This window comes from Narcine bancroftii, chromosome 2 (genome assembly GCF_036971445.1).
Source record: "Narcine bancroftii isolate sNarBan1 chromosome 2, sNarBan1.hap1, whole genome shotgun sequence".
In the NCBI taxonomy this organism is placed as follows: Eukaryota; Metazoa; Chordata; class Chondrichthyes; order Torpediniformes; family Narcinidae; genus Narcine; species Narcine bancroftii.
This window is the reverse complement of record NC_091470.1, coordinates 141,261,882-141,286,086: the sequence shown is the minus strand read 5'-3', so window position 1 is coordinate 141,286,086 and position 24,205 is coordinate 141,261,882. Positions and strand designations below refer to the sequence as shown.

The 24,205-nt window shown below is 39.1% G+C and overlaps 1 protein-coding gene across 2 annotated transcripts in view; it reads left to right on the top strand.

Annotated features, from left to right (window-relative positions):
- The first annotated feature begins 3,191 nt into the window (after nt 1-3,191).
- The window catches only part of slc35e2b (solute carrier family 35 member E2B), a 33,969-nt gene continuing 12,955 nt past the window's right edge, over nt 3,192-24,205 (top strand). The window contains exons 1-6 of one of the 2 annotated variants that reach the window (XM_069918244.1): nt 3,192-3,813; nt 15,882-16,230; nt 18,900-19,035; nt 20,810-20,937; nt 22,281-22,401; nt 23,479-23,532. In XM_069918244.1, the coding sequence (XP_069774345.1) occupies nt 15,912-16,230; nt 18,900-19,035; nt 20,810-20,937; nt 22,281-22,401; nt 23,479-23,532 (758 nt within the window). In that variant the 5' untranslated portion in view covers nt 3,192-3,813; nt 15,882-15,911. Of the gene's footprint in view, nt 3,814-15,878; nt 16,231-18,899; nt 19,036-20,809; nt 20,938-22,280; nt 22,402-23,478; nt 23,533-24,205 lie in introns of both variants that reach the window. The other variant, XM_069918243.1, reaches the window with a different exon arrangement.

Here is a 24,205-nt window from a genome sequence, read left to right as displayed (position 1 = left end):
TAACACCTCCATCAAATCCCCCCTCAATCTTCTACGCTCCAGATTTACTTATATAATTTTAAACTTTTAATTATAATTTATTCTTATTTATTTTAAATTTTATTGATTGATCTATCAATCTATTTATTTATTTATTTATTTGCCAGTTGTTTGGGTTTCCAGTTGATTGAATTCCAGATAATGGGTGTGAAATATAAAGTGTTCACAATTACTACTTTGGAGACAGTCTTGGAGAAAAGGTTCAGCTTTATTTCGAGTCTGCAGAGCCGGGTATCCCTTGTCTGGAGACACATCATCACTCTTTTGTACAGTCCCGCACTCAACATTACCCCACCTTCATTTACCTTCTTCCAATCAGAATCCCAATACATTACAACATTCTCCTTTTCCCTTCCATCAATTCCTCCCTCTTCATATATCGCATGTTAAGTTAATTAGTTCATATTCATGTCTCTATTAAGCAAGCGCAGTAATAGCTATAGACTATCTTCGGTCAGTGTACCAGCCTGAACCAGATCCTTGGGGCTCCTGATAAGAAGAGGCCTACTAGCTAGTATTGTCTATTTTCAAGCTCTCATTCTTTGCATTCCATCCCTTTTCACAGAATGGTGCGAGTTTAATCATCTTCAACCATATTTCACAATCTTCCCTTTTCTCTTTACCATGTATTTTTGATTAAACTGCATTATTGTTCACTTTTTTGTTTCCTCAAATTGTTGTAACACGAGTTGAATTTGTCGTTGTTCATCTGCCATGGTGTTTTTTAATACCATCTGCTTTGCTCCAGTAGCTGGTAGATTAATCTGCTAATAACCCATCGTAGGATGGCCAATCCAATAAATAAACCCACTATAATCATTAAACCAGATATTTCAAGGTGCATTAACCATGGCCCCTAACCTCCGAAATTCCAATCTTCCCATGTCCAATGACCCCATACACATTTTTGATATTTGTCTCCAGCCTCCCGGATTTTCTCTCTATAATTTTTAATATGGACTGCCAAATTTGAGATATTAGCTGATACATCCGGGATGTATGTGCAACATTCAGAGCCACGGACATGTGGAATTAAGTAGGCCAGGTAACAACATCCACTCCAACCTTTAGGTGTATGGGTCAATTTAAACCCTTTTGTCCGATTCCAACGTTCCTTTTCCCCAGGTAACCATGAATAAATTTTACGTCCACACACCCAATATGTGCCATTTACAGGCTGAGTAATTGCTGACCTTGTTGGTTGTATTGACCAATCTTTATTTATCTTCAGTGGTTGGATCACTGTTGCTGGGCAAGGTACATATATCAAATAATTCATGTAGGGAGAGAGGGACTGCTACTGAGGGGACTCCTGACTTGCCATGGTGTGGTATTTTCGCACATACCCAAGAATCTGATAAGAAGTTTTAGGTTCAACATGCAAAACTATGAGGAGTCTCGTGATAGAGTAGTGGCCGGCAGGGGAATACCAGCCCTCTCCAGAAAAGAAGAAATAAAGTGAAGAAAATATACATTTCAAGAAATACGAAACATAACAAATAAAAGACAAAGTTGTGGAGAAGAAAGAAAATGGCACCCAAGAAGGAAAAAGTAAAAACAATGGCGAAAAAAAAGAAAAGACGCCGGAAAAGAAAGAAGAAGGCCTTACCTGCATGAAAAAGCAGGGAGCTGTCGTGGAGAAGAGAGCCTGCTCCCCAAGGTTGGTGACGACCCCGCAGAGTTGCGACCTCCCAACCGCTGGACTGCAAAAATGGCTCTTTGAGCCAAACAAAAGTGCGCAGTGTGCTCACTAAGGAAAAAGAGAACACCGACGGGAGGGAGGCCCAGATGAGGAGTGGGCAAAGACAATGTGACCAGCTAAGGGATGTCCGACACCAGGGCTCTCAGCTGGAAGAAGAGGAAAGTGACAGAAAAGGAAGTGAGAGGAAAGAAGAATAGCAGCAGGAGGCCCAACAGATGAGTAGCTCAGAAGAAGAGGACCAACAGCAAGAAGCCCAGCAAAGTGAGACAAGCAACTCATCAGGAAAGTCAGAAGAGACAAATACAAGGAAGAGAAGAAGACACAAACACAGGTGCAGACACAGAAGAGGAAGAAGAAGACCAAGATCTGCACAGAAAAATAGAAGGTAAAACAGATGGACAGAATATAGATAAAAAAATTTTCAAGAACAAATGAGAGCATTAAAAGAATGGTTTACATTTGAGTTTAGTGAAATTAAAAGAAAAATGAAAAGTACAGAAGAAAAAGTGAGTAGATAGAGCTGGTCATGACAGAAATAGGGAAAAAATTAGAAAATGTGGAAGAATGAGAAACGGCTGTAGAAATGGAAGTGAACGACTTAAGAAGAAAATTGGAAGAAAGTGACAAAAAAAATTAAAGAGACACAAGAGTTGTTCAGAAATTTAATATGATGGAAAATGATAGTAGGCGAAACAACATAAAAATATGGGCCTAAAGGAAGATGAAGAAGGCACAGATATGAAGGATTTATAAAAAAATGGATTCCAAAGGTCTTGGGAATGACAGAAATACAGGAAGGAATGGAAATAGAAAGGGGGCACAGAACACTAGCTCCGAAACCACAGACACATCAAAAACCAAGATCCGTTTTAGTAAAATTTCTGAGATATACGACAAGAGAAAATATACTGGAGAGGGCAAGGAATAAAATTAGAGAAGACCATTGGAATACAAGGGTCAAAAAATATTTTTTTACCCAGTCTGAATGAAGAGGAAGGAGTTTAATACTGCAAAATCGATCCTATGGAAAAAATATTATAAATTTATGTTAAGACATCCAGCTGTGCTTAAAATATTTATTCCTGGGGAGCAAAGCAGACTATTCTCTGATCCAGAGGAAGCACAAGAATTTGCAGAACGCCTGCAGGACAGAAGGAGAGATGAAGAGATGTAACAAGAATGAAGAATGGCGATAAAATGCATATAAAGAAATAAAATAATGTATATGTAGAACTAAAGAAGAGAAGGGAAGAAAGGAAGTAAGGGGGGAAGAGGGTGAGCTTTGATCTATGTGAAGAAAAAAAGTATTGTAGGGGGTTGGGTGGGAGAGAATAATTGTCACTGTGAAATCAGTTGATGCTTGTGAGCGGGTTCGCAATCCAAATGGAGAGGGGAGTGTGGTTGCCCGGCAAGGGATGAGGGGCAACTCAGGGGGGGGGGGGGTACACATTTGTGGCTAAGGGAATATTGGATGTGGGAGTTGAAGTATTTTTATGTTTTAAATGTGTTGTCATACATTGAGTTTAAAAGGGAAAACATGAAAATGGGGAAATAGGGGATGGTGGTGGTGAGGAAGTGGAAATGAGATTAAAACAGGATATGAGGTGGCCATGTTGAATTATATCACTATAAATATTAATGGAATACATAACCAAATTAACAAAAGAGACTATTAAATTTCCTGAAAAAAGAAAAAATAGACATTTTTTGTGCAGGAAATGCATCTAACTGAGATGAAACATAATAAAGAGAGACTGGGTAGGACAGGTAGTGGCAGCATCCAGTTTGATCTTGTTTTACTATTTTTGGTACACAGTCGGCCAATCAGTTTGCTAATAATTTTGCTATTATCTTATAATCTGAAGTAAGTAGAGATATTGGTCTATATGATGCTGGTGTTAGTGGATCTTTGGTATTACTGTAATTCTTTTCTTTTTTTTCTTTCTTTGGCTTGGCTTCGCGGACGAAGATTTATGGAGGGGTATGTCCACGTCTGCTGCAGGCTCGTTGGTCACTGACAAGTCCAATGCGGGACAGGCAGGCACGGTTGCAGCGGTTGCAAGGAAAAATTGGTGGGTTGGGTGTTGGGTTTTCCTCCTTTGTCTTTTGTCAGTGAGGTGGGCTCTGCGGTCTTCTTCAAAGGAGGTTGCTGCCCGCCGAACTGTGAGGCCCAAGATGCACGGTTGGAGGCGATATCAGCCCAATGGCGGTGGTTAATGTGGCAGGCACCAAGAGATTTCTTTTTTAAAAATTTTTTTATTTTTCACACTATAAACCATATTGACCAAGATACATACAGACATTTTTCTTCTTAAATATATACAGTGTCGTTTTCTCCCCTTTTTCCCCCTCCCTTCCCTCCCTCCCTCACCCCGTCCCCATTTATTTGAAGTTCAATCTATAAGATACATTAAACCCGTTAAACAATGTTGTCACTTAATAAAAATAAACAAGAAATTTTACTGAGTCAGTTCTTTTCATTGTCTTCTCCTTCTGTCATTTTAGATGGTAGATGTCCCCGGTAGGTTTTCTCTATTATGTTTTTTTTTATTTTTTGTTTTTCACACTATAAACCACATTGATCAAGATACATACATTTTTCTTTTCAAATATATACGGTGTCGTTTTCTCCCCCCCCCCCCCCTTCCCATCCCACCCTCCCTAACTCCCCTCCCATTCATTTAAAGTTCAGAATCTAAGATACATTAAACCCGTCAAACAATGTTGTCACTCAATAAAAATAAACAAGAAATTCCACTGAGTCAATCTTTTTCATTTCCATCTCCTTCTGTCATTTTAGGTGGTAGATGTCCCCGGTAGGTTTTCTCTATTGTGCTTCATGTATGGCTCCCATATTTGTTCAAATATTGTAATATTATTTCTTAAATTATATGTTATTGTTGTATTCTCACGTTATCTTCTAATTTCCAGGCTGACATAATACATTTTTTTGCTACAGCTAGGGCTATCCTAACAAATCTTTTTTGTGCACCATCCAAATCAAATCCAATTCTTTGTTTTTTATGTTACTTAGGAGGAAGATCTCTGGGTTTTTTGGTATATTGTTTTTTGTTTTTTTGATTTTATTTAATATCTGGTTTAGATCTTCCCAAAATTTTTTCACTTTCTCACATGTCCAGATTGCATGAATTGTTGTTCCCATTTCCTTTTTACAGCGAAAACATCTGTCAGATACTGTTGGGTCCCATTTATTTAACTTATGAGGTGTAATGTATAGCCTGTGTATCCAGTTATATTGTATCATACGTAACCTCGTGTTTATTGTATTTCTCATAGTTCCAGAGCATAACTTCTCCCATGTTTCCTTCTTTATCTTTATATTTAAATCTTGTTCCCATTTTTGTTTAGTTTTACCATTTGTTTCCTCATTCTCCTTTTTCTTGCAGTTTAATATACATGTTTGTTACAAATTTTTTGATTATCATTGTGTCTGTAATCACATATTCAAAATTACTTCCCTCTGGTAACCTCAGACTGCTTCCCAATTTGTCCTTCAAGTAGGTTTTCAGTTGGTAGTATGCAAACATTGTATCGTGAGTTATATTATATTTATCCTTCATTTGTTCAAAGGATAATAATTTATTTCCCGAAAAACAATTTTCTATTCTTTTGATCCCTTTTCTCTCCCATTCTCTAAAGAAAAGGTTATCTACTCTAAAAGGGATTAGCTGATTTTGCGTCAATATTAGTTTTGGTAGTTGCTAATTTGTTTTATTCCTTTCTACATGAATCTTCTTCCAAATGTTGAGCAGATGATGCAATACCGGTGAATTCCTACGTTGCACCAATTTTTCATCCCATTTATATAGTATATGTTCAGGTATCTTCTCCTCTATTTTATCTAGTTCTAATCTGGTCCAATCTGGTTTTTCCCTTGTTTGATAAAAATCTGATAGGTATCTTAATTGTGCGGCTCCATAATAATTCTTAAAGTTTGGTAGTTGTAAGCCTCCTTGTTTGTACCATTCTGTTAATTTATGTAGTGCTATCCTTGGTTTCCCCCCCTTTCCATAAAAATTTCCTTATTATTTTCTTTAACTCCTTGAAGAATTTCTCTGTTAGGTGTATTGGTAATGACTGAAATAAGTATTGTATCCTTGGGAAAATGTTCATTTTAATACAGTTTATCCTTCCTATCAGTGTTAGTGGTAAGTCTTTCCAATGCTCTAAGTCGTCTTGTAATTTTTTCATTAATGGATGGTAATTGAGGTTATATAGATGGCCGAGGTTTTTATTTAGTTGTATACCTAGGTATCGCATTGCATGTGTTTGCCATCTAAATGGCGATTCTTTCTTAAACTTTGTGAAATCCGCATTATTCATTGGCATTGCTTCACTTTTATTTGTGTTGATCTTGTACCCCGATACTTCTCCATATTCCTTCAATTTCCTATGTAATTCTTTTATTGATATTTCTGGTTCTGTTAAGTATATTATAACGTCATCTGCAAATAAACTGATTTTATATTCCTTCTCTTTTATTTTTATCCCTCTTATTTTATTTTCTGTTCTTATCAGTTCTTCTAGTGGTTCTATAGCTAACGCGAACAGTGAGGGAGATCGTGGACATCCCTGCCTTGTTGATCTGCTTAAGTTAAATTGTTTTGATATATATCCATTTACTGTCACTTTCGCCAATGGCCCCTTATATAATGCTTTAATCCAATTAATATATTTCTCTGGTATGCTGCATTTTTGTAGTACTTTTAATAAATAATTCCATTCTACTCTGTCAAAGGCCTTCTCTGTGTCTAAAGCAACCGCTACTGTTGGAGTTTTATTTCCTTCTACTGCATGAATTAAGTTAATAAATTTACAGATATTGTCTGTTGTTTGTCTTTTTTTAATAAATCCAGTTTGGTCTAGATTTACTATTTTTGGTACATAGTCGGCCAATCTGTTTGCTAATAGTTTAGCTATTATCTTATAATCTGTGTTAAGTAGAGATATTGGTCTATATGACGCTGGTGCGAGTGGATCTCTCCCTGACTTTGGTATTACTGTAATTATTGCTGTTTTGCATGAATCTGGTATGCTTTGTGTTTTATCAATTTGGTTGATTACTTCCACGAGGGGAGGAATTAATAAGTCTTTAAATGTTTTATAAAAGTCTATTGGGAATCCATCCTCTCCTGGTGTTTTATTGTTCGGTAGTTTTTTTATTATCTCCAGTAATTCTTCTATTTCAAATGGTTTTCTCCGTTGGATTATATGTAATTTGTTTGTCCTTTTTCCTTAATGCCAATACCATTCTTTTAGTTTGTTCTGTCTTAAGCTGCCACGCTAGAATTTTGTGCGTTTTTCCTCCTAGCGCATAATATTTCTGTTTTGTCTTCATTATGTTCTTCTCCACCTTATATGTTTGTAGTGTTTCATATTTTATTTTTTTATCTGTCAATTCTCTTCTTTTAGTTTGATCTTCCTTTATTGCGAATTCTTTTTCTATATTTGTTATTTCCCTTTCCAACTGTTCTGTTTCCCGATTGTAGTCCTTCTTCATCTTAGTTACATAACTTATTATTTGCCCTCTGATGAACGCTTTCATTGTGTCCCATAGTATAAACTTATCTTTCACTGATTCCGTATTTATTTCAAATTACATTTTAATTTGTCGTTCAATGAATTCTCTAAAATCCTGTCTTTTAAGTAGCATGGAGTTTAATCTCCATCTATACATTCTTGGTGGGATGTCCTCTAGCTCTATTGCCAATAACAGGGGTGAGTGGTCTAATAATAGTCTTGCTTTATATTCCGTTTTCCTAACTCTCCCTTGAATGTGGGCTGATAACAGGAATAGGTTTATCCTTGAGTATGTTTTATGTCTACCCGAATAATATGAATATTCCTTTTCCTTTGGGTGTTGTTTCCTCCATATATCCAAAGTTGCATTTCTTGCATCGATTTAATTATAAATTTGGTTACTTTGTTCTTTCTGTTAGTTTTTTTTCCAGTTTTATCCATGTTTGAGTCCACATTAAGGTTAAAATCCCCTCCTATTAGTATGTTCCCTTGCGTATCTGCTATCTTCAAAAAGATATCTTGCATAAATTTTTGATCTTCATTAGGTGAATATACATTGTGTAAATTCCAAAATTCTGAATATATCTGACATTTTATCATTACATATCTCCCTGCTGGATCTATTATTTCCTCTTCTATTTTGATTGGTACATTTTTATTGATTAATATAGCTACTCCTCTAGCTTTTGAATTATATGATGCTGCTGTTACATGTCCTATCCAATCTCTCTTTAATTTCTTGTGTTCCACTTCAGTTAGATGAGTTTCTTGTACGAATGCTATCTCAATTTTTTCTTTTTTCAGTAAATTTAACAGTTTCTTCCTTTTGATTTGGTTATATATTCCATTAATATTTAAAGTCATATAGTTCAACATAGTCATTTCATACTTTGTTTATCTTTCCTTTCTGTTACCTCATCACCACCTTCCCTTCTTATCCATTTCTGCTTTCTTTTTTTGAACACATTATAAGACAACATTTCTAAAACATAAAATATTTCTACTATTCTCATATCTAAAATTCCTTTAACCCCAATAGTCCCTCCCCTTTCTGAGTTGCCCTTTGTCCCTTGTCGGGCAACCACATCTCCCCTCTCCATTTGGATTTGCGAATCCGCTCGCAAGTGTCAACTGATTTCGCAGTGACTGTAATTCCTCCCCACCCAGCCCCTCCAGAAAAGATTTTAATCTTCATATATAACACTCTCTTAATTCCCTCCTTACTTCCTTTCTTCCCCTTCTTTGTTCTTACCTATACTCTATTTTTTTAATATATATATATATATATATAAATACACACACATATATATATATAAATACACACACATATATATATATATATATATATACACATACATATACATACATACACACATAGTTTGTTGTCATTTTTGTTCTTGTTACATCTCTTCATCTCTCTGTCTGTTTTGTAGTTGTTCTGCAAATTTTCGTGCTTCTTCCAGATTTGAGAATAGTTTGCTTTGCTGCCCCGGAATAAATATTTTAAGTACTGCTGGGTATTTTAACATAAATTTATAACTTTTTTTCCATAGGGTCGTTTTTGCTGCATTGAACTCTTTCCTCTTCTTCAGGAGTTCAAAACTTATATCTGGATAGAAAAAAAAATTTTGACCCTTGTCTTCCAGTGGTTTTTTTGTCTTCTCTTATTTTTTTCATTGCCTTCTCCAATATATTTTCTCTTGTATATCTTAGGAATTTTACTAGAATGGATCTTAGTTTTTGTTGTGGTTGTGGTTTAGTGGCTCATGTTCTGTGTGCCCTTTCTATTTCCATTTCTTCCTGTAATTCTGGTCTTCCTAGGACCCTGGGGATCCATTCTTTTATAAATTCTTTCATATTTTTACCTTCTTCATCTTCCTTAAGCCAACTATCCTTATATTGTTTCTTCTATTATAAATTTCCATTATGTCTATCTTCTGAGCTAACAGCTCCTGTGTTTCTTTAACTTTTTTATCAGATTCTTCTAATTTCTTTTTTAAGTCATCTACTTCCAATTCTATGGCTGTTTCTCGTTCTTCCACCTTGTCCACTCTTTTTCCTATATCTGACATGATCATCTCTAATCTATTCACTTTTTCTTCTGTACTTTTTATTCTTCTTTTTATTTCACTGAATTCTTGTGACTGCCATTCTTTTACTGTTTCCATATATTCTTTAAAAAAAAATATATCCATGTACTTGCCCTTCCCTTCATCTTCCATTTCTCTGTGTTTTTCCTCCTCTTCTGAGTCCACTCCAGGATCTGTGTCCTTTACCTCTATCTCTTCCGTTTTTCTTGTTGGGTTGGTTGTTTTATTTTGTTGGGTATTTTTGGTCTTCTTATTTTTATTAAAAGTGTCTTGGTTTTGGTCTTCTTCCTCTGGGTTGGTCATCTGTTGTTTCTTTGATTTCTTATTTTTATTCTCTTTCTTCTTGTTCTCGTTATTTTCTATGTTTTCCTGTTGAGAGTCTTGCTGTTGTGTTGTAGTTGTCTGTTTCAGCTGTGGAGATTTACTCCTCAGCTGGTCCCCCCTCCTGTCAGTGTTTTTTTGTCTTGCGCATCGTGCATGCGCGAGGTGTCGCGAATGCGCGGTTGGGCACTTTTGTTTGGCTCCGTGAGCCATTTTTGTAGTCCCGAGTTCGGGGTTTCCACTGACCTCAGCGAGCGTGCGTCTCTCTCCACGGCGGGCCTCCTCGTACCGGTAAGGCCTTCCTCTTCCTCCTCCGACGTCTTTCCTTCTTCTTTTCTTCCCGTCGTCTTTGGTTTTTCTTTCTTTGCTGTCATTTTCTCCACACTTTCACATTGTTGTGGTTTCTATGTTTGTGCCTTTGTTTTTTCTCTATCTTTTTTTAACTTTTCTGGAGAGGACTGGAGTTCCCCTACTGGCCACTACTCCATCACGTGACTCCTCCACCAAGAGATTTCTTTAAGCAGTCCTTGTACCTCTTCTTTGGTTCACCTCTGTCTCGGTGGCCACTGGAGAGCTCGCCATAGAACACGATCTTGGGAAGGCGATGGTCCTCCATTCTGGAGACATGACCCACCCAGCGCAGTTGGGTCTTCAGCAGCGTCGATTCGATGCTTGCGGACTCTGCCAGCTCGAGTACTTCGATGTTGGTGATGAAGTCATTCCAATGAATGTTGAAGATGGAGCGGAGACAGCGCTGATGGAAGCATTCTAGGAGCCGTAGGTGATGCCAGTAGAGGACCCATGATTCGGAGCCGAACAGGAGCATGGCTATGACAACAGCTCTGTACACGCTGATCTTTGTATGTTTCTTCAGGTGGTTGTTTTTCCAGACTCTTTTGTGTAGTCTTCCAAAGGCACTATTTGCCTTGGCGAGCCTGTTGTCCATCTCTTTGTCGATCCTTGCATCAGATGAAATGGTGCAGCCGTGGTAGGTAAACTGGTTGACTGTTTTGAGTTCTGTGTGCCTGATGGAGATGTGGGTACTGTAATTACTGCTGTTTTATATGAGTCTGGCAAGTTTTGTGTTTCTTCTATCTGGTTCATTACTTCCAGGAGAATTCTATTGGGAATCTATCCTCTCCAGGTGTTTTATTGTTTGGCAGTTTTTTTAATATATCCTGTACTTCCTCTATTTCAAATGGTTTTATCAGTTTGTTTTGCTCCTCTTCTTGCAATTTCGGCAGTTCAATTTTAACTAAAAACTCTTTTATTTTATCATCTTTCCCCTCGTTCTCAGTTTGGTATAATTGTTCATAAAATTCCTTAAAGTTCTCATTAATCTCCATTGGATTATATGTAATTTGTTTGTCCTTTTTCCTTGATGCCAATACAGTTCTTTTTAGCTTGTTCCATTTTAAGTTGTCAGGCTATTATTTTGTGTGATTTTTCTCCTAGCTCATAATACTTTTGCTTTATTTTCATTATGTTCTTCTCCACCTTATACGTTTGTAATGTTTCGTATTTTACTTTTTTGTCTGCCAATTTTCTTTTTCTTATATCGTCCCTTGTTGCTAGTTCTTTTTCTGTACTTATGATCTCCCTTTCCAACTGTTCTATTTCCCGATTGTAGTTCTTTTTCATCTTAGTTACGTAGCTTATTATCTGCCCTCTAATGAAGGCTTTCATTTCATCCCATAATATAAATTTGTCTTTCACTGATTCCATATTTATTTCAAAATATGTTTTAATTTGGTGTTCAATAAACTCTCTAAATTCCTGTCTTTTAAGTAGCATGGAGTTTAACCTCCATCTAAATGTTCTTGGTGGGATGTCCTCCAGTTCTATTGCTAATAACAGGGATGAGTGATCAGATAGCAATCTAGCTTTATATTCAGTTTTCCTAACTCTCCCTTGAATATGGGCCGACAACAAAAACATATCAATCCTTGAGTATGTTTTATGCCTACTCGAATAATATTAGTATTCCTTCTCCCTTGGGTGCTGCCTCCTCCATATATCCATAATTTTCATTTCCTGTATTGATTTAACAATAAATTTGGCTACTTTATTCTTTTTACTTGTCTTTTTTCCAGTTTTATCCAACATTGGATCCAAATTAAGGTTAAAATCCCATGCTATCAATATATTTCCTTGTGTATCTACAATCTTCAAAAATATATCTTGCATAAATTTTTGATCCTCTTCATTAGGTACATATATATTGAGCAAGTTCCAAAATTCTGAATATATATTTGACATTTTATCATTACATACCTCCCTGGTGGATCTATTATTTCCTCCTCTTTGATTGGTACATTTTTATTGATTAATATAGCTACACCTCTAGCTTTTGAAATATATAATGCTGCCGCTTCGTGTCCTACCCAGTCTCTCTTTAATTTGTTATGTTCCACTTCAGTTAGATGCGTTTCCTGCACAAGTGCTACATTTATTTTTTCAGTAAATTTAATAGCCTCTTCCTTTTAATTTGGTTATGTATTCCATTAATGTTTATAGTCATATAGTTCAACGTGGCCATCTTGTATCTTGTTTACACCTCATTCCACTTCCTCACCACCACCATCCCCCTTTTCCCCTATTTTCCCTTTTTATACTCAATGTATGACAACACATTTAAAACATAAAATACTCGAACAATTCGCACACCCAATATTACCTTAACCCCAAATGCCCCCTCCCTCTGAGTTGCCCCTTATCCCTTGCCGGGCAACCACAACTCCTCTTTCCATTTGGATTGCGATCTTGTTCTCAGGCGTCAACTGATTTCATAGTGACGGTTATTCTCTCTTCCCCCCCCCTCCAGAAAACACTAATTTTTACACATAAAACAAAGCTCTCCCTTTTTTTCCTCTTACTTCCTTCCTTCCCTTCGCTTTTCCCTCTTTAGTTCTTTACATATACATTGTTTTTGCATCTTTTATATAAACTTTATCACCGTTCTTAACATCTCATCATCTGTCCTGTCAATGCTCTGCGAATTCTTGTGCTTCCTCTGGATCCGAGAACAGTCTGTTTTGCTCCCCGGGGATAAATATTTTAAGCATAGCTGGATGTCTTAACATGAATTTATAACCTTTTTTCCATAGAATCGATTTTGCTGTATTAAACTCATTCCTCTTATTCAAGAGTTCAAAACTTATGTCTGGGTAAAAAAAAATATTTTTTGACTCTTTTATTCCAATAGTTTATTATCTTCTCTAATTTTATTCCTTGCCCGCTCCAGTATATTTTCTGTTGTCGTATATCTCAAAAATTTTACTAAGATGGATCTTGGTTTTTGATGTGTCTGCAGTTTCGGAGCTAGTGTTCTGTGTGCCCTTTCTATTTCCAATTCTTCCTGCATTTCTGTCGTTCCCAGGACCTTGGAGATCCATCCTTTTATAAATTCCTTCATGTCTGTGTCTTCATCCTCCTTCAGGCCCACTATTTTTATGTTGTTTTGCCTACAATAATTTTCCAACATATCAATTTTCTGAGCTAACAACTCTTGTGTCTCTTTAATCTTTTTTGTCACTTTCTTCCAATTTTCCTCTTAAGTCATTTACTTCCATTTCTATAGCCCTTTCCCGCTCTTCCACATTCTCTACTCATTTCCCTATTTCTGTCATGACTAGTTCTAATCTTTGCATTTTATCTTCTGATCTTTTCATTTTTCTTTTAATTGCATTAAATTCTAATGACAACCATTCTTTTCATGCTCTCAATTGTTCTTCAAAAAAAGCTTTATCTATATTCTGTCCATCTGTTTTCCCTTCTATTTCTCTGTGAAGATCTTGGTTTTATTCCTCTTCTTCTGTGTCTCTACCTGTGTTTGTGTCTTCTTCTCTTCTCTTTTTTGTATCTGTATCTCTTCTGATTTTCCTGATGAGTTGCTTGTCTCACTTTGTCGGGTCTCTTCTTGCTGGGCCTCTTGCTTTTGGTCTTCCCCTTCTGGGCTGCTCATCTGTCTGGCCTCCTGCTGCTGCTCTTCTTGCCATTCACCCCATCGACTTACTTTCTCGCCTGGTACCTCACTCCCTCTCCTGCCACCTTCCTCATCTTCCAGCTGAGAGCGTCCCTCAGCTGGTCACGCCGTGGTTGCCCGCTCCTCAGCTGAGCCCCCCTCCGTTGGTGTTTTCTTTTAATTTTGATTGCGCACTGCTCATGCGAGACTCCTCGTGCATGTGCAGCTGCACACTTTTGTTTGGCTCAGAGCGCCATTTTTGCAGTTGGGGTTCACGACTCCACAGGGCTGGCACTAACCTCTGAGAACAGACGTTCTTTGCCACCACGGCTCCCTGTTCCTTCGTGCAGGTAAGCCCTTCTTCTTTCTTTTCCGGTGACTTTTCTTTTTTTCCCGTTGATTTTACTCTTTCCTTCTTGGGTGCCATCTTCTTTCTCTTCTCTGCAACTTAATCTTCTACTTTTTATATTTGTTGAACTTTGTCTTTTGACTTTTTTGCCCAACTGGCCACTACTCCATCACGTGACTCCTGAGCTGGATCTATTAAGATGTCAGTGTAATGGAGACAGTGTCACCAAATATGCACATTGGGAGGTGCAAGAAAAATAATTTAATGACTGACAGAATCATCCATTTTTAGAAATGTGTTTTGAATGTTAAGTTGAACCTGCCTGGTTTCTTGATAGTGCTGAACAACCTTGTCTAGAACAACCTGGCATTCAAGAGTTGAATTGAAATGGCATCCATGACTAGAATGGTTTCATCAAATAATTTTTGTCACATCAAACGATAGTGTTCAGTGTTTTTAAGTGAACTGGCATGCACATTTTTACATAGTTGTGACAACACTACAAGACTTTGTTCTTGTGATAGCCTTATGATGAGATTAGTTGTTGATCAGGTATGCACCCATTCCTCTCTACCTTCAGATTTGTGTTAAATTTAAATTTAGACATACAGCACAGTAACAGGCCATTTTGGCCCAAGAGCCCATGCTGCGCAATTACACACAGTTAACCAACAACCCCTGGTACGATTCAACTGGTGAGAGGAAACCAATACAAACACTGGGAGAACATACAAACTCCTTACAGACAGCATAGGATTTGAACCCCACTCCTGATTGCTGGTGCTGTAACAGCGTTCCACTGATCCATGAATTGTGTTTGTGCAAAGTTGGTCTTTGGCCCTATCTAACAACTATCAATGTACATGTACTCATTAACCTAAAATAAGGTGATCAGCTTCCAAACCATTTATAAGAAATAGGAGCAGAAGTAGGCCTGGTGGGCTGTAGAAAAAAATCAAATATATATTTGCATGTATGTCTGTTTATTTGTTTGTTTGTTCTCCATGTAGCTGAACATGAAGCAGTCTAGAAATGTCCAAGGAGGTTCATAGGGCTAACATTTGTTGCTGAATGTCATGACCACATTGGATTTAACCTTTGAGTTCATTCAAAAGTTTCTTTTGACCAGCTTGCTCTGACTTGCATTACTGTTTACTATAATCGTGGTAACATTTGATGCTGAATATTATGACCACACCTTTACGGTCAGATGAAGTTCAAAAGTTAAAATAAAAGTGAACTTGCACCAAGGACTCCTCAATTAGTTACAGTGTGGTGCATCAATATACATTCAGAATAAAAACGTGGCCAAACCCAGTTCAATATGGCCCCAAAAAAGCAAAGCAACGTTGGCAGAAGCTCTTCACAAGCCGTAGAATTAGACAAAGGAGAAAGCAAGAAACAGCTGAAGAATGTCAGTCTCACCTTTCTGTTCATGCTTCTAGATGTGAAAGGAGCAGGCAGCTGGAAACAACACAGCAGGGAAATGCCCATCTCAGTGCTGAGGCCTCCAGACAGGCATGGGGCAATTTATGCAGAATTACCATGAAGTTTTTTTGGGTATTTTGTTTCAACCTTGTAGTTCACAACTGAGTGTTTTATTTTCCAGGCAATGCTAGATATTTCTTCTTCAACTGTTCATACAACATGAAAAGTCCTTTTTCATAGCAATCTTTCTGACATTGTATCCCATTATGATACCAGGCTTCCAGAATTTTGTTGTTCAAACTCAAGGCTATAAGGTCATTTTGTCTTAAAGGTGTTTTTGATGACAATTCTCTTTTCAGTCCAGAGCCTCCACAATCCTACTTGAATATTACTTCATTGAGAGACTATTTAGTTCCACTGAATATTTCAAATATTGTGTTTCAGTAGACGACAAAGCTGCAGATTGGAATCTGGAGAATGTCTTCAAATGAAAAGTTCCAGGCTTTGGACAATAAAAAGCCTCCGGATGAGAAGCTGTCCAACAAAAAACATTTTCCAGAAGGATATTCCCTCTTCAATAGGGATGAGAAGATTGTAATTGCAAGAAGTGAGAGTTGTACAGATGAAAGTGTGTTAAAGGTCACTATCACTGAGACGACAGTGATTGAATCAAACTCAGGTGTCTGGAGCATCAGGGCCATGATGTACCTCAGCCTCTGGTTTTTTTTCAGTTTCTGCACTCTCTTCCTCAACAAATACATCCTGACTTTGTTGGAACGGGAGCCAGGAATGCTGGGTAAGTTTATTTTTTATAAATACACTTTTAATGTGGAAAGATTTATTTCACACCAGCAATGTTGAAGCATAACTAACCATTCTGTCAGATGTCACTCTTTGCATAATGCGCAGCTTTGAAGTAAATGACTTGCTTTGAAATGATCTCCCTGCTGGGAGTAACCTTCCCCACTTTGTTCACAGTAACTCCATTCCTACTGAGAGTAACCTTCCCCATTGTGTTTACAGTAACTCCATCCCTGCTGGGATTAACCTTCTCCACTATGTCCTCAGTAACTCAATTCCTGCTGGGAGTAACCTTCCTCACTGTGTTCACAGTAACTCCAATCCTGCTGAGAGTAACCTTCCCCACTGTACCCACAGTAACTTAATCCCTGCTGGGAGTAACCTTCCCCACTGTGTCCTCAGTAACTCCATCCCTGCTGGGAGTAACCTTTCCCACTTTGTTCACAATAACTCAATTCCTGCTGGGAGTAACCTTCCTCACTGTGTTCACAGTAACTCCATTCCTGCTGGAGTAATCTTCCCCACAGTGTTCACATTAACTCCAATCCTGATGGGAGTAACCTTCCCCACTGTGTTTACAGTAACTCCATCCCTGCTGGGAGTAACCTTCCCCACTGTGTCCTCAGTAACTCCATCCCTGCTGGGAGTAACCTTCCCCACTTTGTTCACAGTAACTCAAGCCCTGCTGGGAGTAACCTTCCCCACTTTGTTCACAGTAACTCCATTCCTACTGAGAGTAACCTTCCCCATTGTGTTTACAGTAACTCCATCCCTGCTGGGATTAACCTTCTCCACTATGTCCTCAGTAACTCAATTCCTGCTGGGAGTAACCTTCCTCACTGTGTTCACAGTAACTCCAATCCTGCTGAGAGTAACCTTCCCCACTGTACCCACAGTAACTTAATCCCTGCTGGGAGTAACCTTCCCCACTGTGTCCTCAGTAACTCCATCCCTGCTGGGAGTAACCTTTCCCACTTTGTTCACAATAACTCAATTCCTGCTGGGAGTAACCTTCCTCACTGTGTTCACAGTAACTCCATTCCTGCTGGAGTAATCTTCCCCACAGTGTTCACATTAACTCCAATCCTGATGGGAGTAACCTTCCCCACTGTGTTTACAGTAACTCCATCCCTGCTGGGAGTAACCTTCCCCACTGTGTCCTCAGTAACTCCATCCCTGCTGGGAGTAACCTTCCCCACTTTGTTCACAGTAACTCAAGCCCTGCTGGGAGTAACCCTCCCCACTTTGCCCACAGTAATGGTATTCCTGCTGGGAGTAACCTTCCCCACCGTGTTCACAGTAACTCCATCCCTGCTGGGAGTAACCTTCCCCACCGTGTTCACAGTAACTCCATTCCAGATGGAAGTAACCTTCCCCACTGTGCCCACAGTAACTCCATCCCTGCTGGGAGTAACCTTCCCCACCGTGTTCACAGTAACTCCATCCCTGCTGGGAGTAACCTTCCCCACCGTGTTCACAGTAACTCCATTCCAGATGGAAGTAACCTTCCCCACTGTGGCACAGTAACTCCATTCCCGCTGGGAGTAACCTTCCCCACTGTGGGACAGTAACACCATTCCTGCTGTGAGTAACCTTCCCCACTTTGCCAACAGTAACTCCATTCCAGCTGGGAGTAACCTTCCCCACTGTGCCCACAGTAACTCCATTCCTGCTGGGAGTAACCTTCCCCACTGTGTTCACAGTACCTCCATCCCTGCTGGGAGTAACCTTCCCCACTGTGCCCACAGTAACTCCATTCCTGCTGGGAGTAACCTTCCGCACTGTGTGCTCAGTAACTCCATCCCTGCTGGGAGTAACCTTTCCCACTTTGTTCACAATAACTCAATTCCTGCTGGGAGTAACCTTCCTCACTGTGTTCACAGTAACTCCATTCCTGCTGGAGTAATCTTCCCCACAGTGTTCACATTAACTCCAATGCTGATGGGAGTAACCTTCCCCACTGTGTTTACAGTAACTCCATCCCTGCTGGGAGTAACCTTCCCCACTGTGTCCTCAGTAACTCCATCCCTGCTGGGAGTAACCTTCCCCACCGTGTTCACAGTAACTCCATTCCAGATGGAAGTAACCTTCCCCACTGTGGCACAGTAACTCCATTCCCGCTGGGAGTAACCTTCCCCACTGTGCCCATAGTAACTCCATCCCTGCTGGGAGTAACCTTCCCCACTGTGCCCATCGTAACCCCATCCCTGCTGGGAGTAACCTTCCCCACTGTGCCCATCGTAACCCCATCCCTGCTGGGAGTAACCTTCCCCACTGTGCCCATAGTAACCCCATCCCTGCTGGGAGTAACCTTCCCCACTGTGTCCAGAGGAATTATATTAATGACCTCTTCATACAGATGAATATCTAACAGGATGCAGCTGACTGTTACATTTCAGATTTTTTTAGATGGAAAATGTGTTGCCCTGTGGTCAGTCACCATTACAGCTGGAAACAGACCTCCTCCACTTCCAGCAACCAAGAGCCTTTCCTTTCACATTGTCACCTGACCCTGAGCCAACCCACATCCATTTTGTATTGGTGATGAAGGATCGTTTCTGTACTCGTATTGGCCCACTGTGTTCCAGTACTTGAAAGTGATGATTCATGAGAGTTATGTATTTACCCTATCTGCAATCCCCTTGCTTTGTCTATTTTTTGCAGGTGCTGTCCAGATACTTACAACCACTATCATTGGTTGCTTCAAAATGTACATCCCTTGTTGTTTATATCAGTATAAATCCCGAACTGAGTATCCTCCAAATTTTCTCATGATCATGTTCTTTGTGGGATTAATGAGGTGAGTTAGAAATAAATTAGTGATAAATGAACCATCCTGTTTATTTATTAATTTGTTGTTTCAATTTATGAGTATTCTTTTCTGTATTGGATAAGGAATGAAGCTTGCAACAGACTGGTTTCTGCATAAAATATAACCCCTCTTTTCTGGAATTCAAACCACCGTCAGCCTCAAGCAACCAGCAAAAACCTTGTGGAAAATAAATAGGTGAAGGTTTAAAATTGGTGCACCTTGCTGTTAGTTTGTCAGTGGCAGATGGAATTTAATGCAGACAAGTGTGAGGTGAAGCGTTTTGGAAGATGCACAGAAAATGGTAGGACACGGAGGAGTGCGGAGGGATAAAGGGATCTGGGAATACAGATACATTATTCCCTGAAATGGACGTCACGGGTAGACAGGGTTGTGAAAAGAGCTTTTGCCATCTGGAGTTGATGAGGTTGTCTAAGACATTAGTGAGGCCAAATTTGGAATATTGTGTGCAGTCTGGTGGCAAACTACAGGAAGGATATCAGTAAGATTGAATGAGTGCAGAAAAGATTAACTGGGATGTTGCCAGCTCATCAGGAGTTGAGTTACAGGGAAAGATTAAACAGGTTAGAGCGTAGAAGAATGAGGGGAGATTTGATCGAGGTTTACAAAATTATGACTGGTTTAGACAGAATAAATGTGAGTAGGCTCTTTCCACTAAGATAAGAGATAAATATAAGAGGATGAAAAGGGAAAGGTTTAGGGGGAATGTCTTCACTCAGAGAGTGGTGAGGGTGTGGAATGAGCTGCCAGCTGACATGCTAAATGTGGGCTCACAAATTTTAAAAATTAATTGGATAGAATTCTGGATGGGAGAGGTCTGGAGGGTTATGGACTGGGTGCAGGTTAATGGGAGTAGGGAATAATATTTCAGCACAGACTAGATGGGATGAATGATCAGTTTTCTGTGCTGTAATGTTCTATGGTTCAATTATGCAACACGCAGTCTCAAGCAACCTGAACATTCACTTATCTGGCATCTACCAATCCCCATAGGTGCTGGATACCAGGGACTGCTTCCTCACTCTGGTTGAATGGCTCGCCCTAGCCTCAAGATTTTTGTGTAGTACATGCCCAATGATTGCTGAGTACCAGCCCCTTTCAGGTAGATGCCTCGGTCGTTCGTTCTACGCAGAACATGCAACAGGATGCTGTCAGATGATTGCAGAGCATTAGAAAGGTGCTGAGCCTTTGAACATGCTCCAAGTGTGGGAATGTGCAGCAGTGGGAGGGCAAGATTTTGTGCCAGGTTCCTAACGCAGCAGTTTTGGCAGGGATGTATTTTTAATGACCCCTTGCTCCTGTTCCTCATGTGCATCCTGAATACCCAGTGAGGTACCAGGCTTCTTGAGAGAGACAAAGTACAATAGTTGAATAAAAGACTTGGTGTTTTTGGTCATGTGGCGTCAAATACTGGGTGATGTTATTGCTCAGATTTTAGAATTTACAGAAAAGCAAACTGCAGATGCTAGAAATCCAAAATAAAATCCCAAATTACTGCAAATGGAGAAACAATGTTCCACATTCCTACTTAAACATTGATCATCAATCTGAAATTTCATCCCTTTCCTCTTTGCACGGATATTTCTTGATCGTGGCTATTTCTGGCATTTCCCATGTATATTTCATAATTTGGAGAATATTTAAATTCTCAATATGACTTTTTAAGGTTTAATACTGAGCATAATACTTGGTTTGCTTTTGACTTTCCCCAGGAAATATGCTGGTGTGTTTTATTTTAATACAGGTTTGCTACTGTAGTTTTGGGGCTTGTAAGTCTAAAGAATGTAGCAGTTTCATTCGCAGAAACTGTAAAAAGTTCCGCACCAATCTTTACTGTCATTATGTCCAGACTTATTCTGGGAGAATACACAGGTAAGGAATACACAGGTTTTCTAATTAAGTTAGTAACATTACCACAGTTCATGATTGTAGTTTTAGGTAACGGTTAGGATGTTGTTGCACGTGTTGCTCAGCCTTGTGCCCTCTCTGTAGTGGAGTGTGAGGTATGTAGGGTTTTGAAATTTATGAAGATTATTCTACAGCAGATAAACAGAACTTTGTTAAATATGATCCTTGTCTATCCCATGTATAATGATGCCCACATATGTCTCATCGATTCCTATTGTTTATTTCAAATTACACAGTGGCTTTACCCTTCAAGCTTCATGACCATTACAAATTGTACAGTGCTCCAAGATCAGAATGGTTAGCTTTGAATGGAGGAGATGGGGGTGGGGGGGGGGGATCTTAAATGTTTTTTTAATTAGTTTTAACTCAGAAAACGGACATGGAGTCATAGGAAGTAAGGAATACAAGCAGTGAGGTCATTGGAACCTATACAGATTAAAAAAGAGGAAATGCTTGCTGTCTTCAAGCAAATAAGGGTGAATAAATCCTTTGGGCCTGACAAGATATTCCCTCGGATCTTGAGAGAGGCTAGTGTAGAAATTGCAGGGGGTCTGGCAGAAATATTTAAAATGTCCTTAGCCACAGGTGAGGTGGTGGAGAATTGGTGGGTAGCTCACTTTGTTCTGTTGTTTAAAAAAGCCCCTGAAAGTAATCCTGGAAATTATGGGCCAGTGAACCTGACGTCAGACTATAAGGCCGAAGGGCCTGTTTCAGTGCTGTAATGTTCTTATAGTTCTCTGGTTCAAAGTTCAAGCAGCCTGGGTTGTATCCTGACTTTTGACACTCTCTGACCATGTAGTTCATCCCTGAGTGCTCTGGTAGGAAAATTCTCTCTCGAGTCTGGGTAATACAATGTGTTAATAGGTGCCCAATGCTGGGCTGAAGGGCCTGTTGTGTGCCACATGACTTTGATTTCTGCTTTTCATTGGTTCAGGCCACTGCACATCCCTCCACTTTCAGCTGCTCCTGCCTTAAACCCCTTGAAGCCATTTTGAATTTCACTTTCTGATTCATATTCCCTGCTAAATTAGTTCAAACACTGGCCACAACATGAGGAAATGTGCAGGGTTATTTAAATCAGCTCCTGATCTTGTCTGTGCAGATCCACACCCAGTTTCAATGCCCATGAATCTAAATTCTTTCCTTCATTCCTTCACACACAGTATTCCCTAGCCCTACAATCACTAAAGCACAGCAACAGTACTGCTTTCTTTTTATATCAATGTGTATTCCTTTCTTATTTTACTGTTATAAGACACTGTTTAAATCCAAATCATTGCATGTGTGTGGTTTTTTTTAAACTCTAGGTTTGTGGGTTAACTTGTCTTTAATGCCAATAATGGGTGGATTGGCATTGTGTACAGTCACAGAAATCAGCTTTAATGCACTTGGCTTCTCTGCTGCCCTGTCCACCAACATCATGGACTGGTAAGCACATAATGTTGGTGTTCTTCCTCGTAACTCATCAACATCTCCATTTGAATGAACACACACATTTGTAGCTTCTGGCAGATCTGTCCTAGAAGTTATCAAACACATTTTTACTTATTCACCCAAGGCCTGTGGTTATCATTTATTTCCCATTCCAAATTGTGCTTTAACGTAGTAGACTGCTGGGCCTTTTGAAAGGCAGTGGAACATCAGCCGCTCACGAAGCCAGACTCTTCTGTTTGTTTTCATTGAGAATTGCTTCATGATTTCTAAATCTAGAAAGATGAATGAAGTTATTTTAAGAGCAAGAACTTGTATTTTTATCCTGCTTTGTAACATCCTCTGTGTTTGCAAGCATTCAGTATACAACAAAAGCTTTTGAGGAGCAAACAACAAGCTGTTTTAGGAACTTAGTAGATCGAGCAGCTTTTGGGTCAGGGAGGAATTGTCATCATTTCAGGTTGAGTAATCATGAATGAGAGTGCTCTGAATGCTACAGATTTCAGCTTCTACAGTCTCTTATGTCTCAGTTCAGAACAAGTATTACCTGGGTCCAGAATGCATCCTGTGACCTGCTTTAATCTTAACCTGAAGAGCAGGACTTCTAAGAATACAGATTTATCATTTATTAGATTATGACCAGCACTTGAACCCCAGATATAAAACACGAAAGTCTGCAGACACCGTGGTTGAATTAAAAACACAACACTGGAGAAACTCAGCAGGTCAAACAGTGTCCTTCGTGTAGCAAAGATACAGAAGTAATGTTTTGGGTTTGACCCTTCATCAAATTATGAGCACAATGTAGGCAGGTACCTGAACTATAACTTTAACTTTCTTTTTAATGTATTATTTATTTGTTTGTTTGTTTTAAATTTGTATATAACATCTAAAATTTAGATGTAACATTTAGATGCAACATTTAGTCCTCTGCACTTGTGTGTGTGTTTTTTTTCAGCTACTGTATGTGGTTTTGGTGTAATAATAAAATAATGGACTTACTAACTTTGAACCTTGTGTCTCTATTGTAGCTGTGAAAATTTGGCTCAGTGCTAATGCTTTACTTGGTTTTAGTTTACAGAATGTCTTCTCGAAGAAGTTGCTCAGTGGTGACAAGTACAAGTTCACGTAAGTTTTTAAATAAAGGTGGCTTTTTTAGTTTGGCATTGTTATAGTTTCAATGTGTAGGTTTGAGCAAAACTAAAACGGTTATATTTGAAAACGTGCATCTCCCTATGTTTGCTAATCCTTCCTCTTGCCATTCTCTTGCATGCAGAGTCTGCTGGTGTGTTTTCCACCTGAAGCATTCCTGAAGGGGATGCTATCCCTGCAATGGTGCAATGATACAAAACTAACTCCTCCATGTTAAGGACAGAAAAAACATTAATACTTGAAACTCTCAAATTTGATTGAATTGAGTTTTTTTTAAAGAGGTGACCAATAAGATTGATGAGGGCAGGGTAGTAGATGTGCCTATGTGAACTTTAGCGGGCATTTGACAAGGTCCCACATGATAGGCTAGTCTGAAAGGTCAAATTGCATGGGATCCAGGGTGAGATACAGAATTGGATTGATGGTAGGAAACAGAGCATGGCAGTGGAGGGTTGTTGATAGAAGAAGGTTATCTAAGGTTACAACAGAATCTAGATAAGGAATGGGAGATGGAGTTAAACAGACAAGTAGAAGGTGTTGCACTTGGATGTAGAATTGGCTTGATGATAGGAGACAGGATGATATGGAGGGATGTTACTCAGATTGGAGGCCTGTGACCAGTGGTGTACCACAGTGGGTCCATTGTATA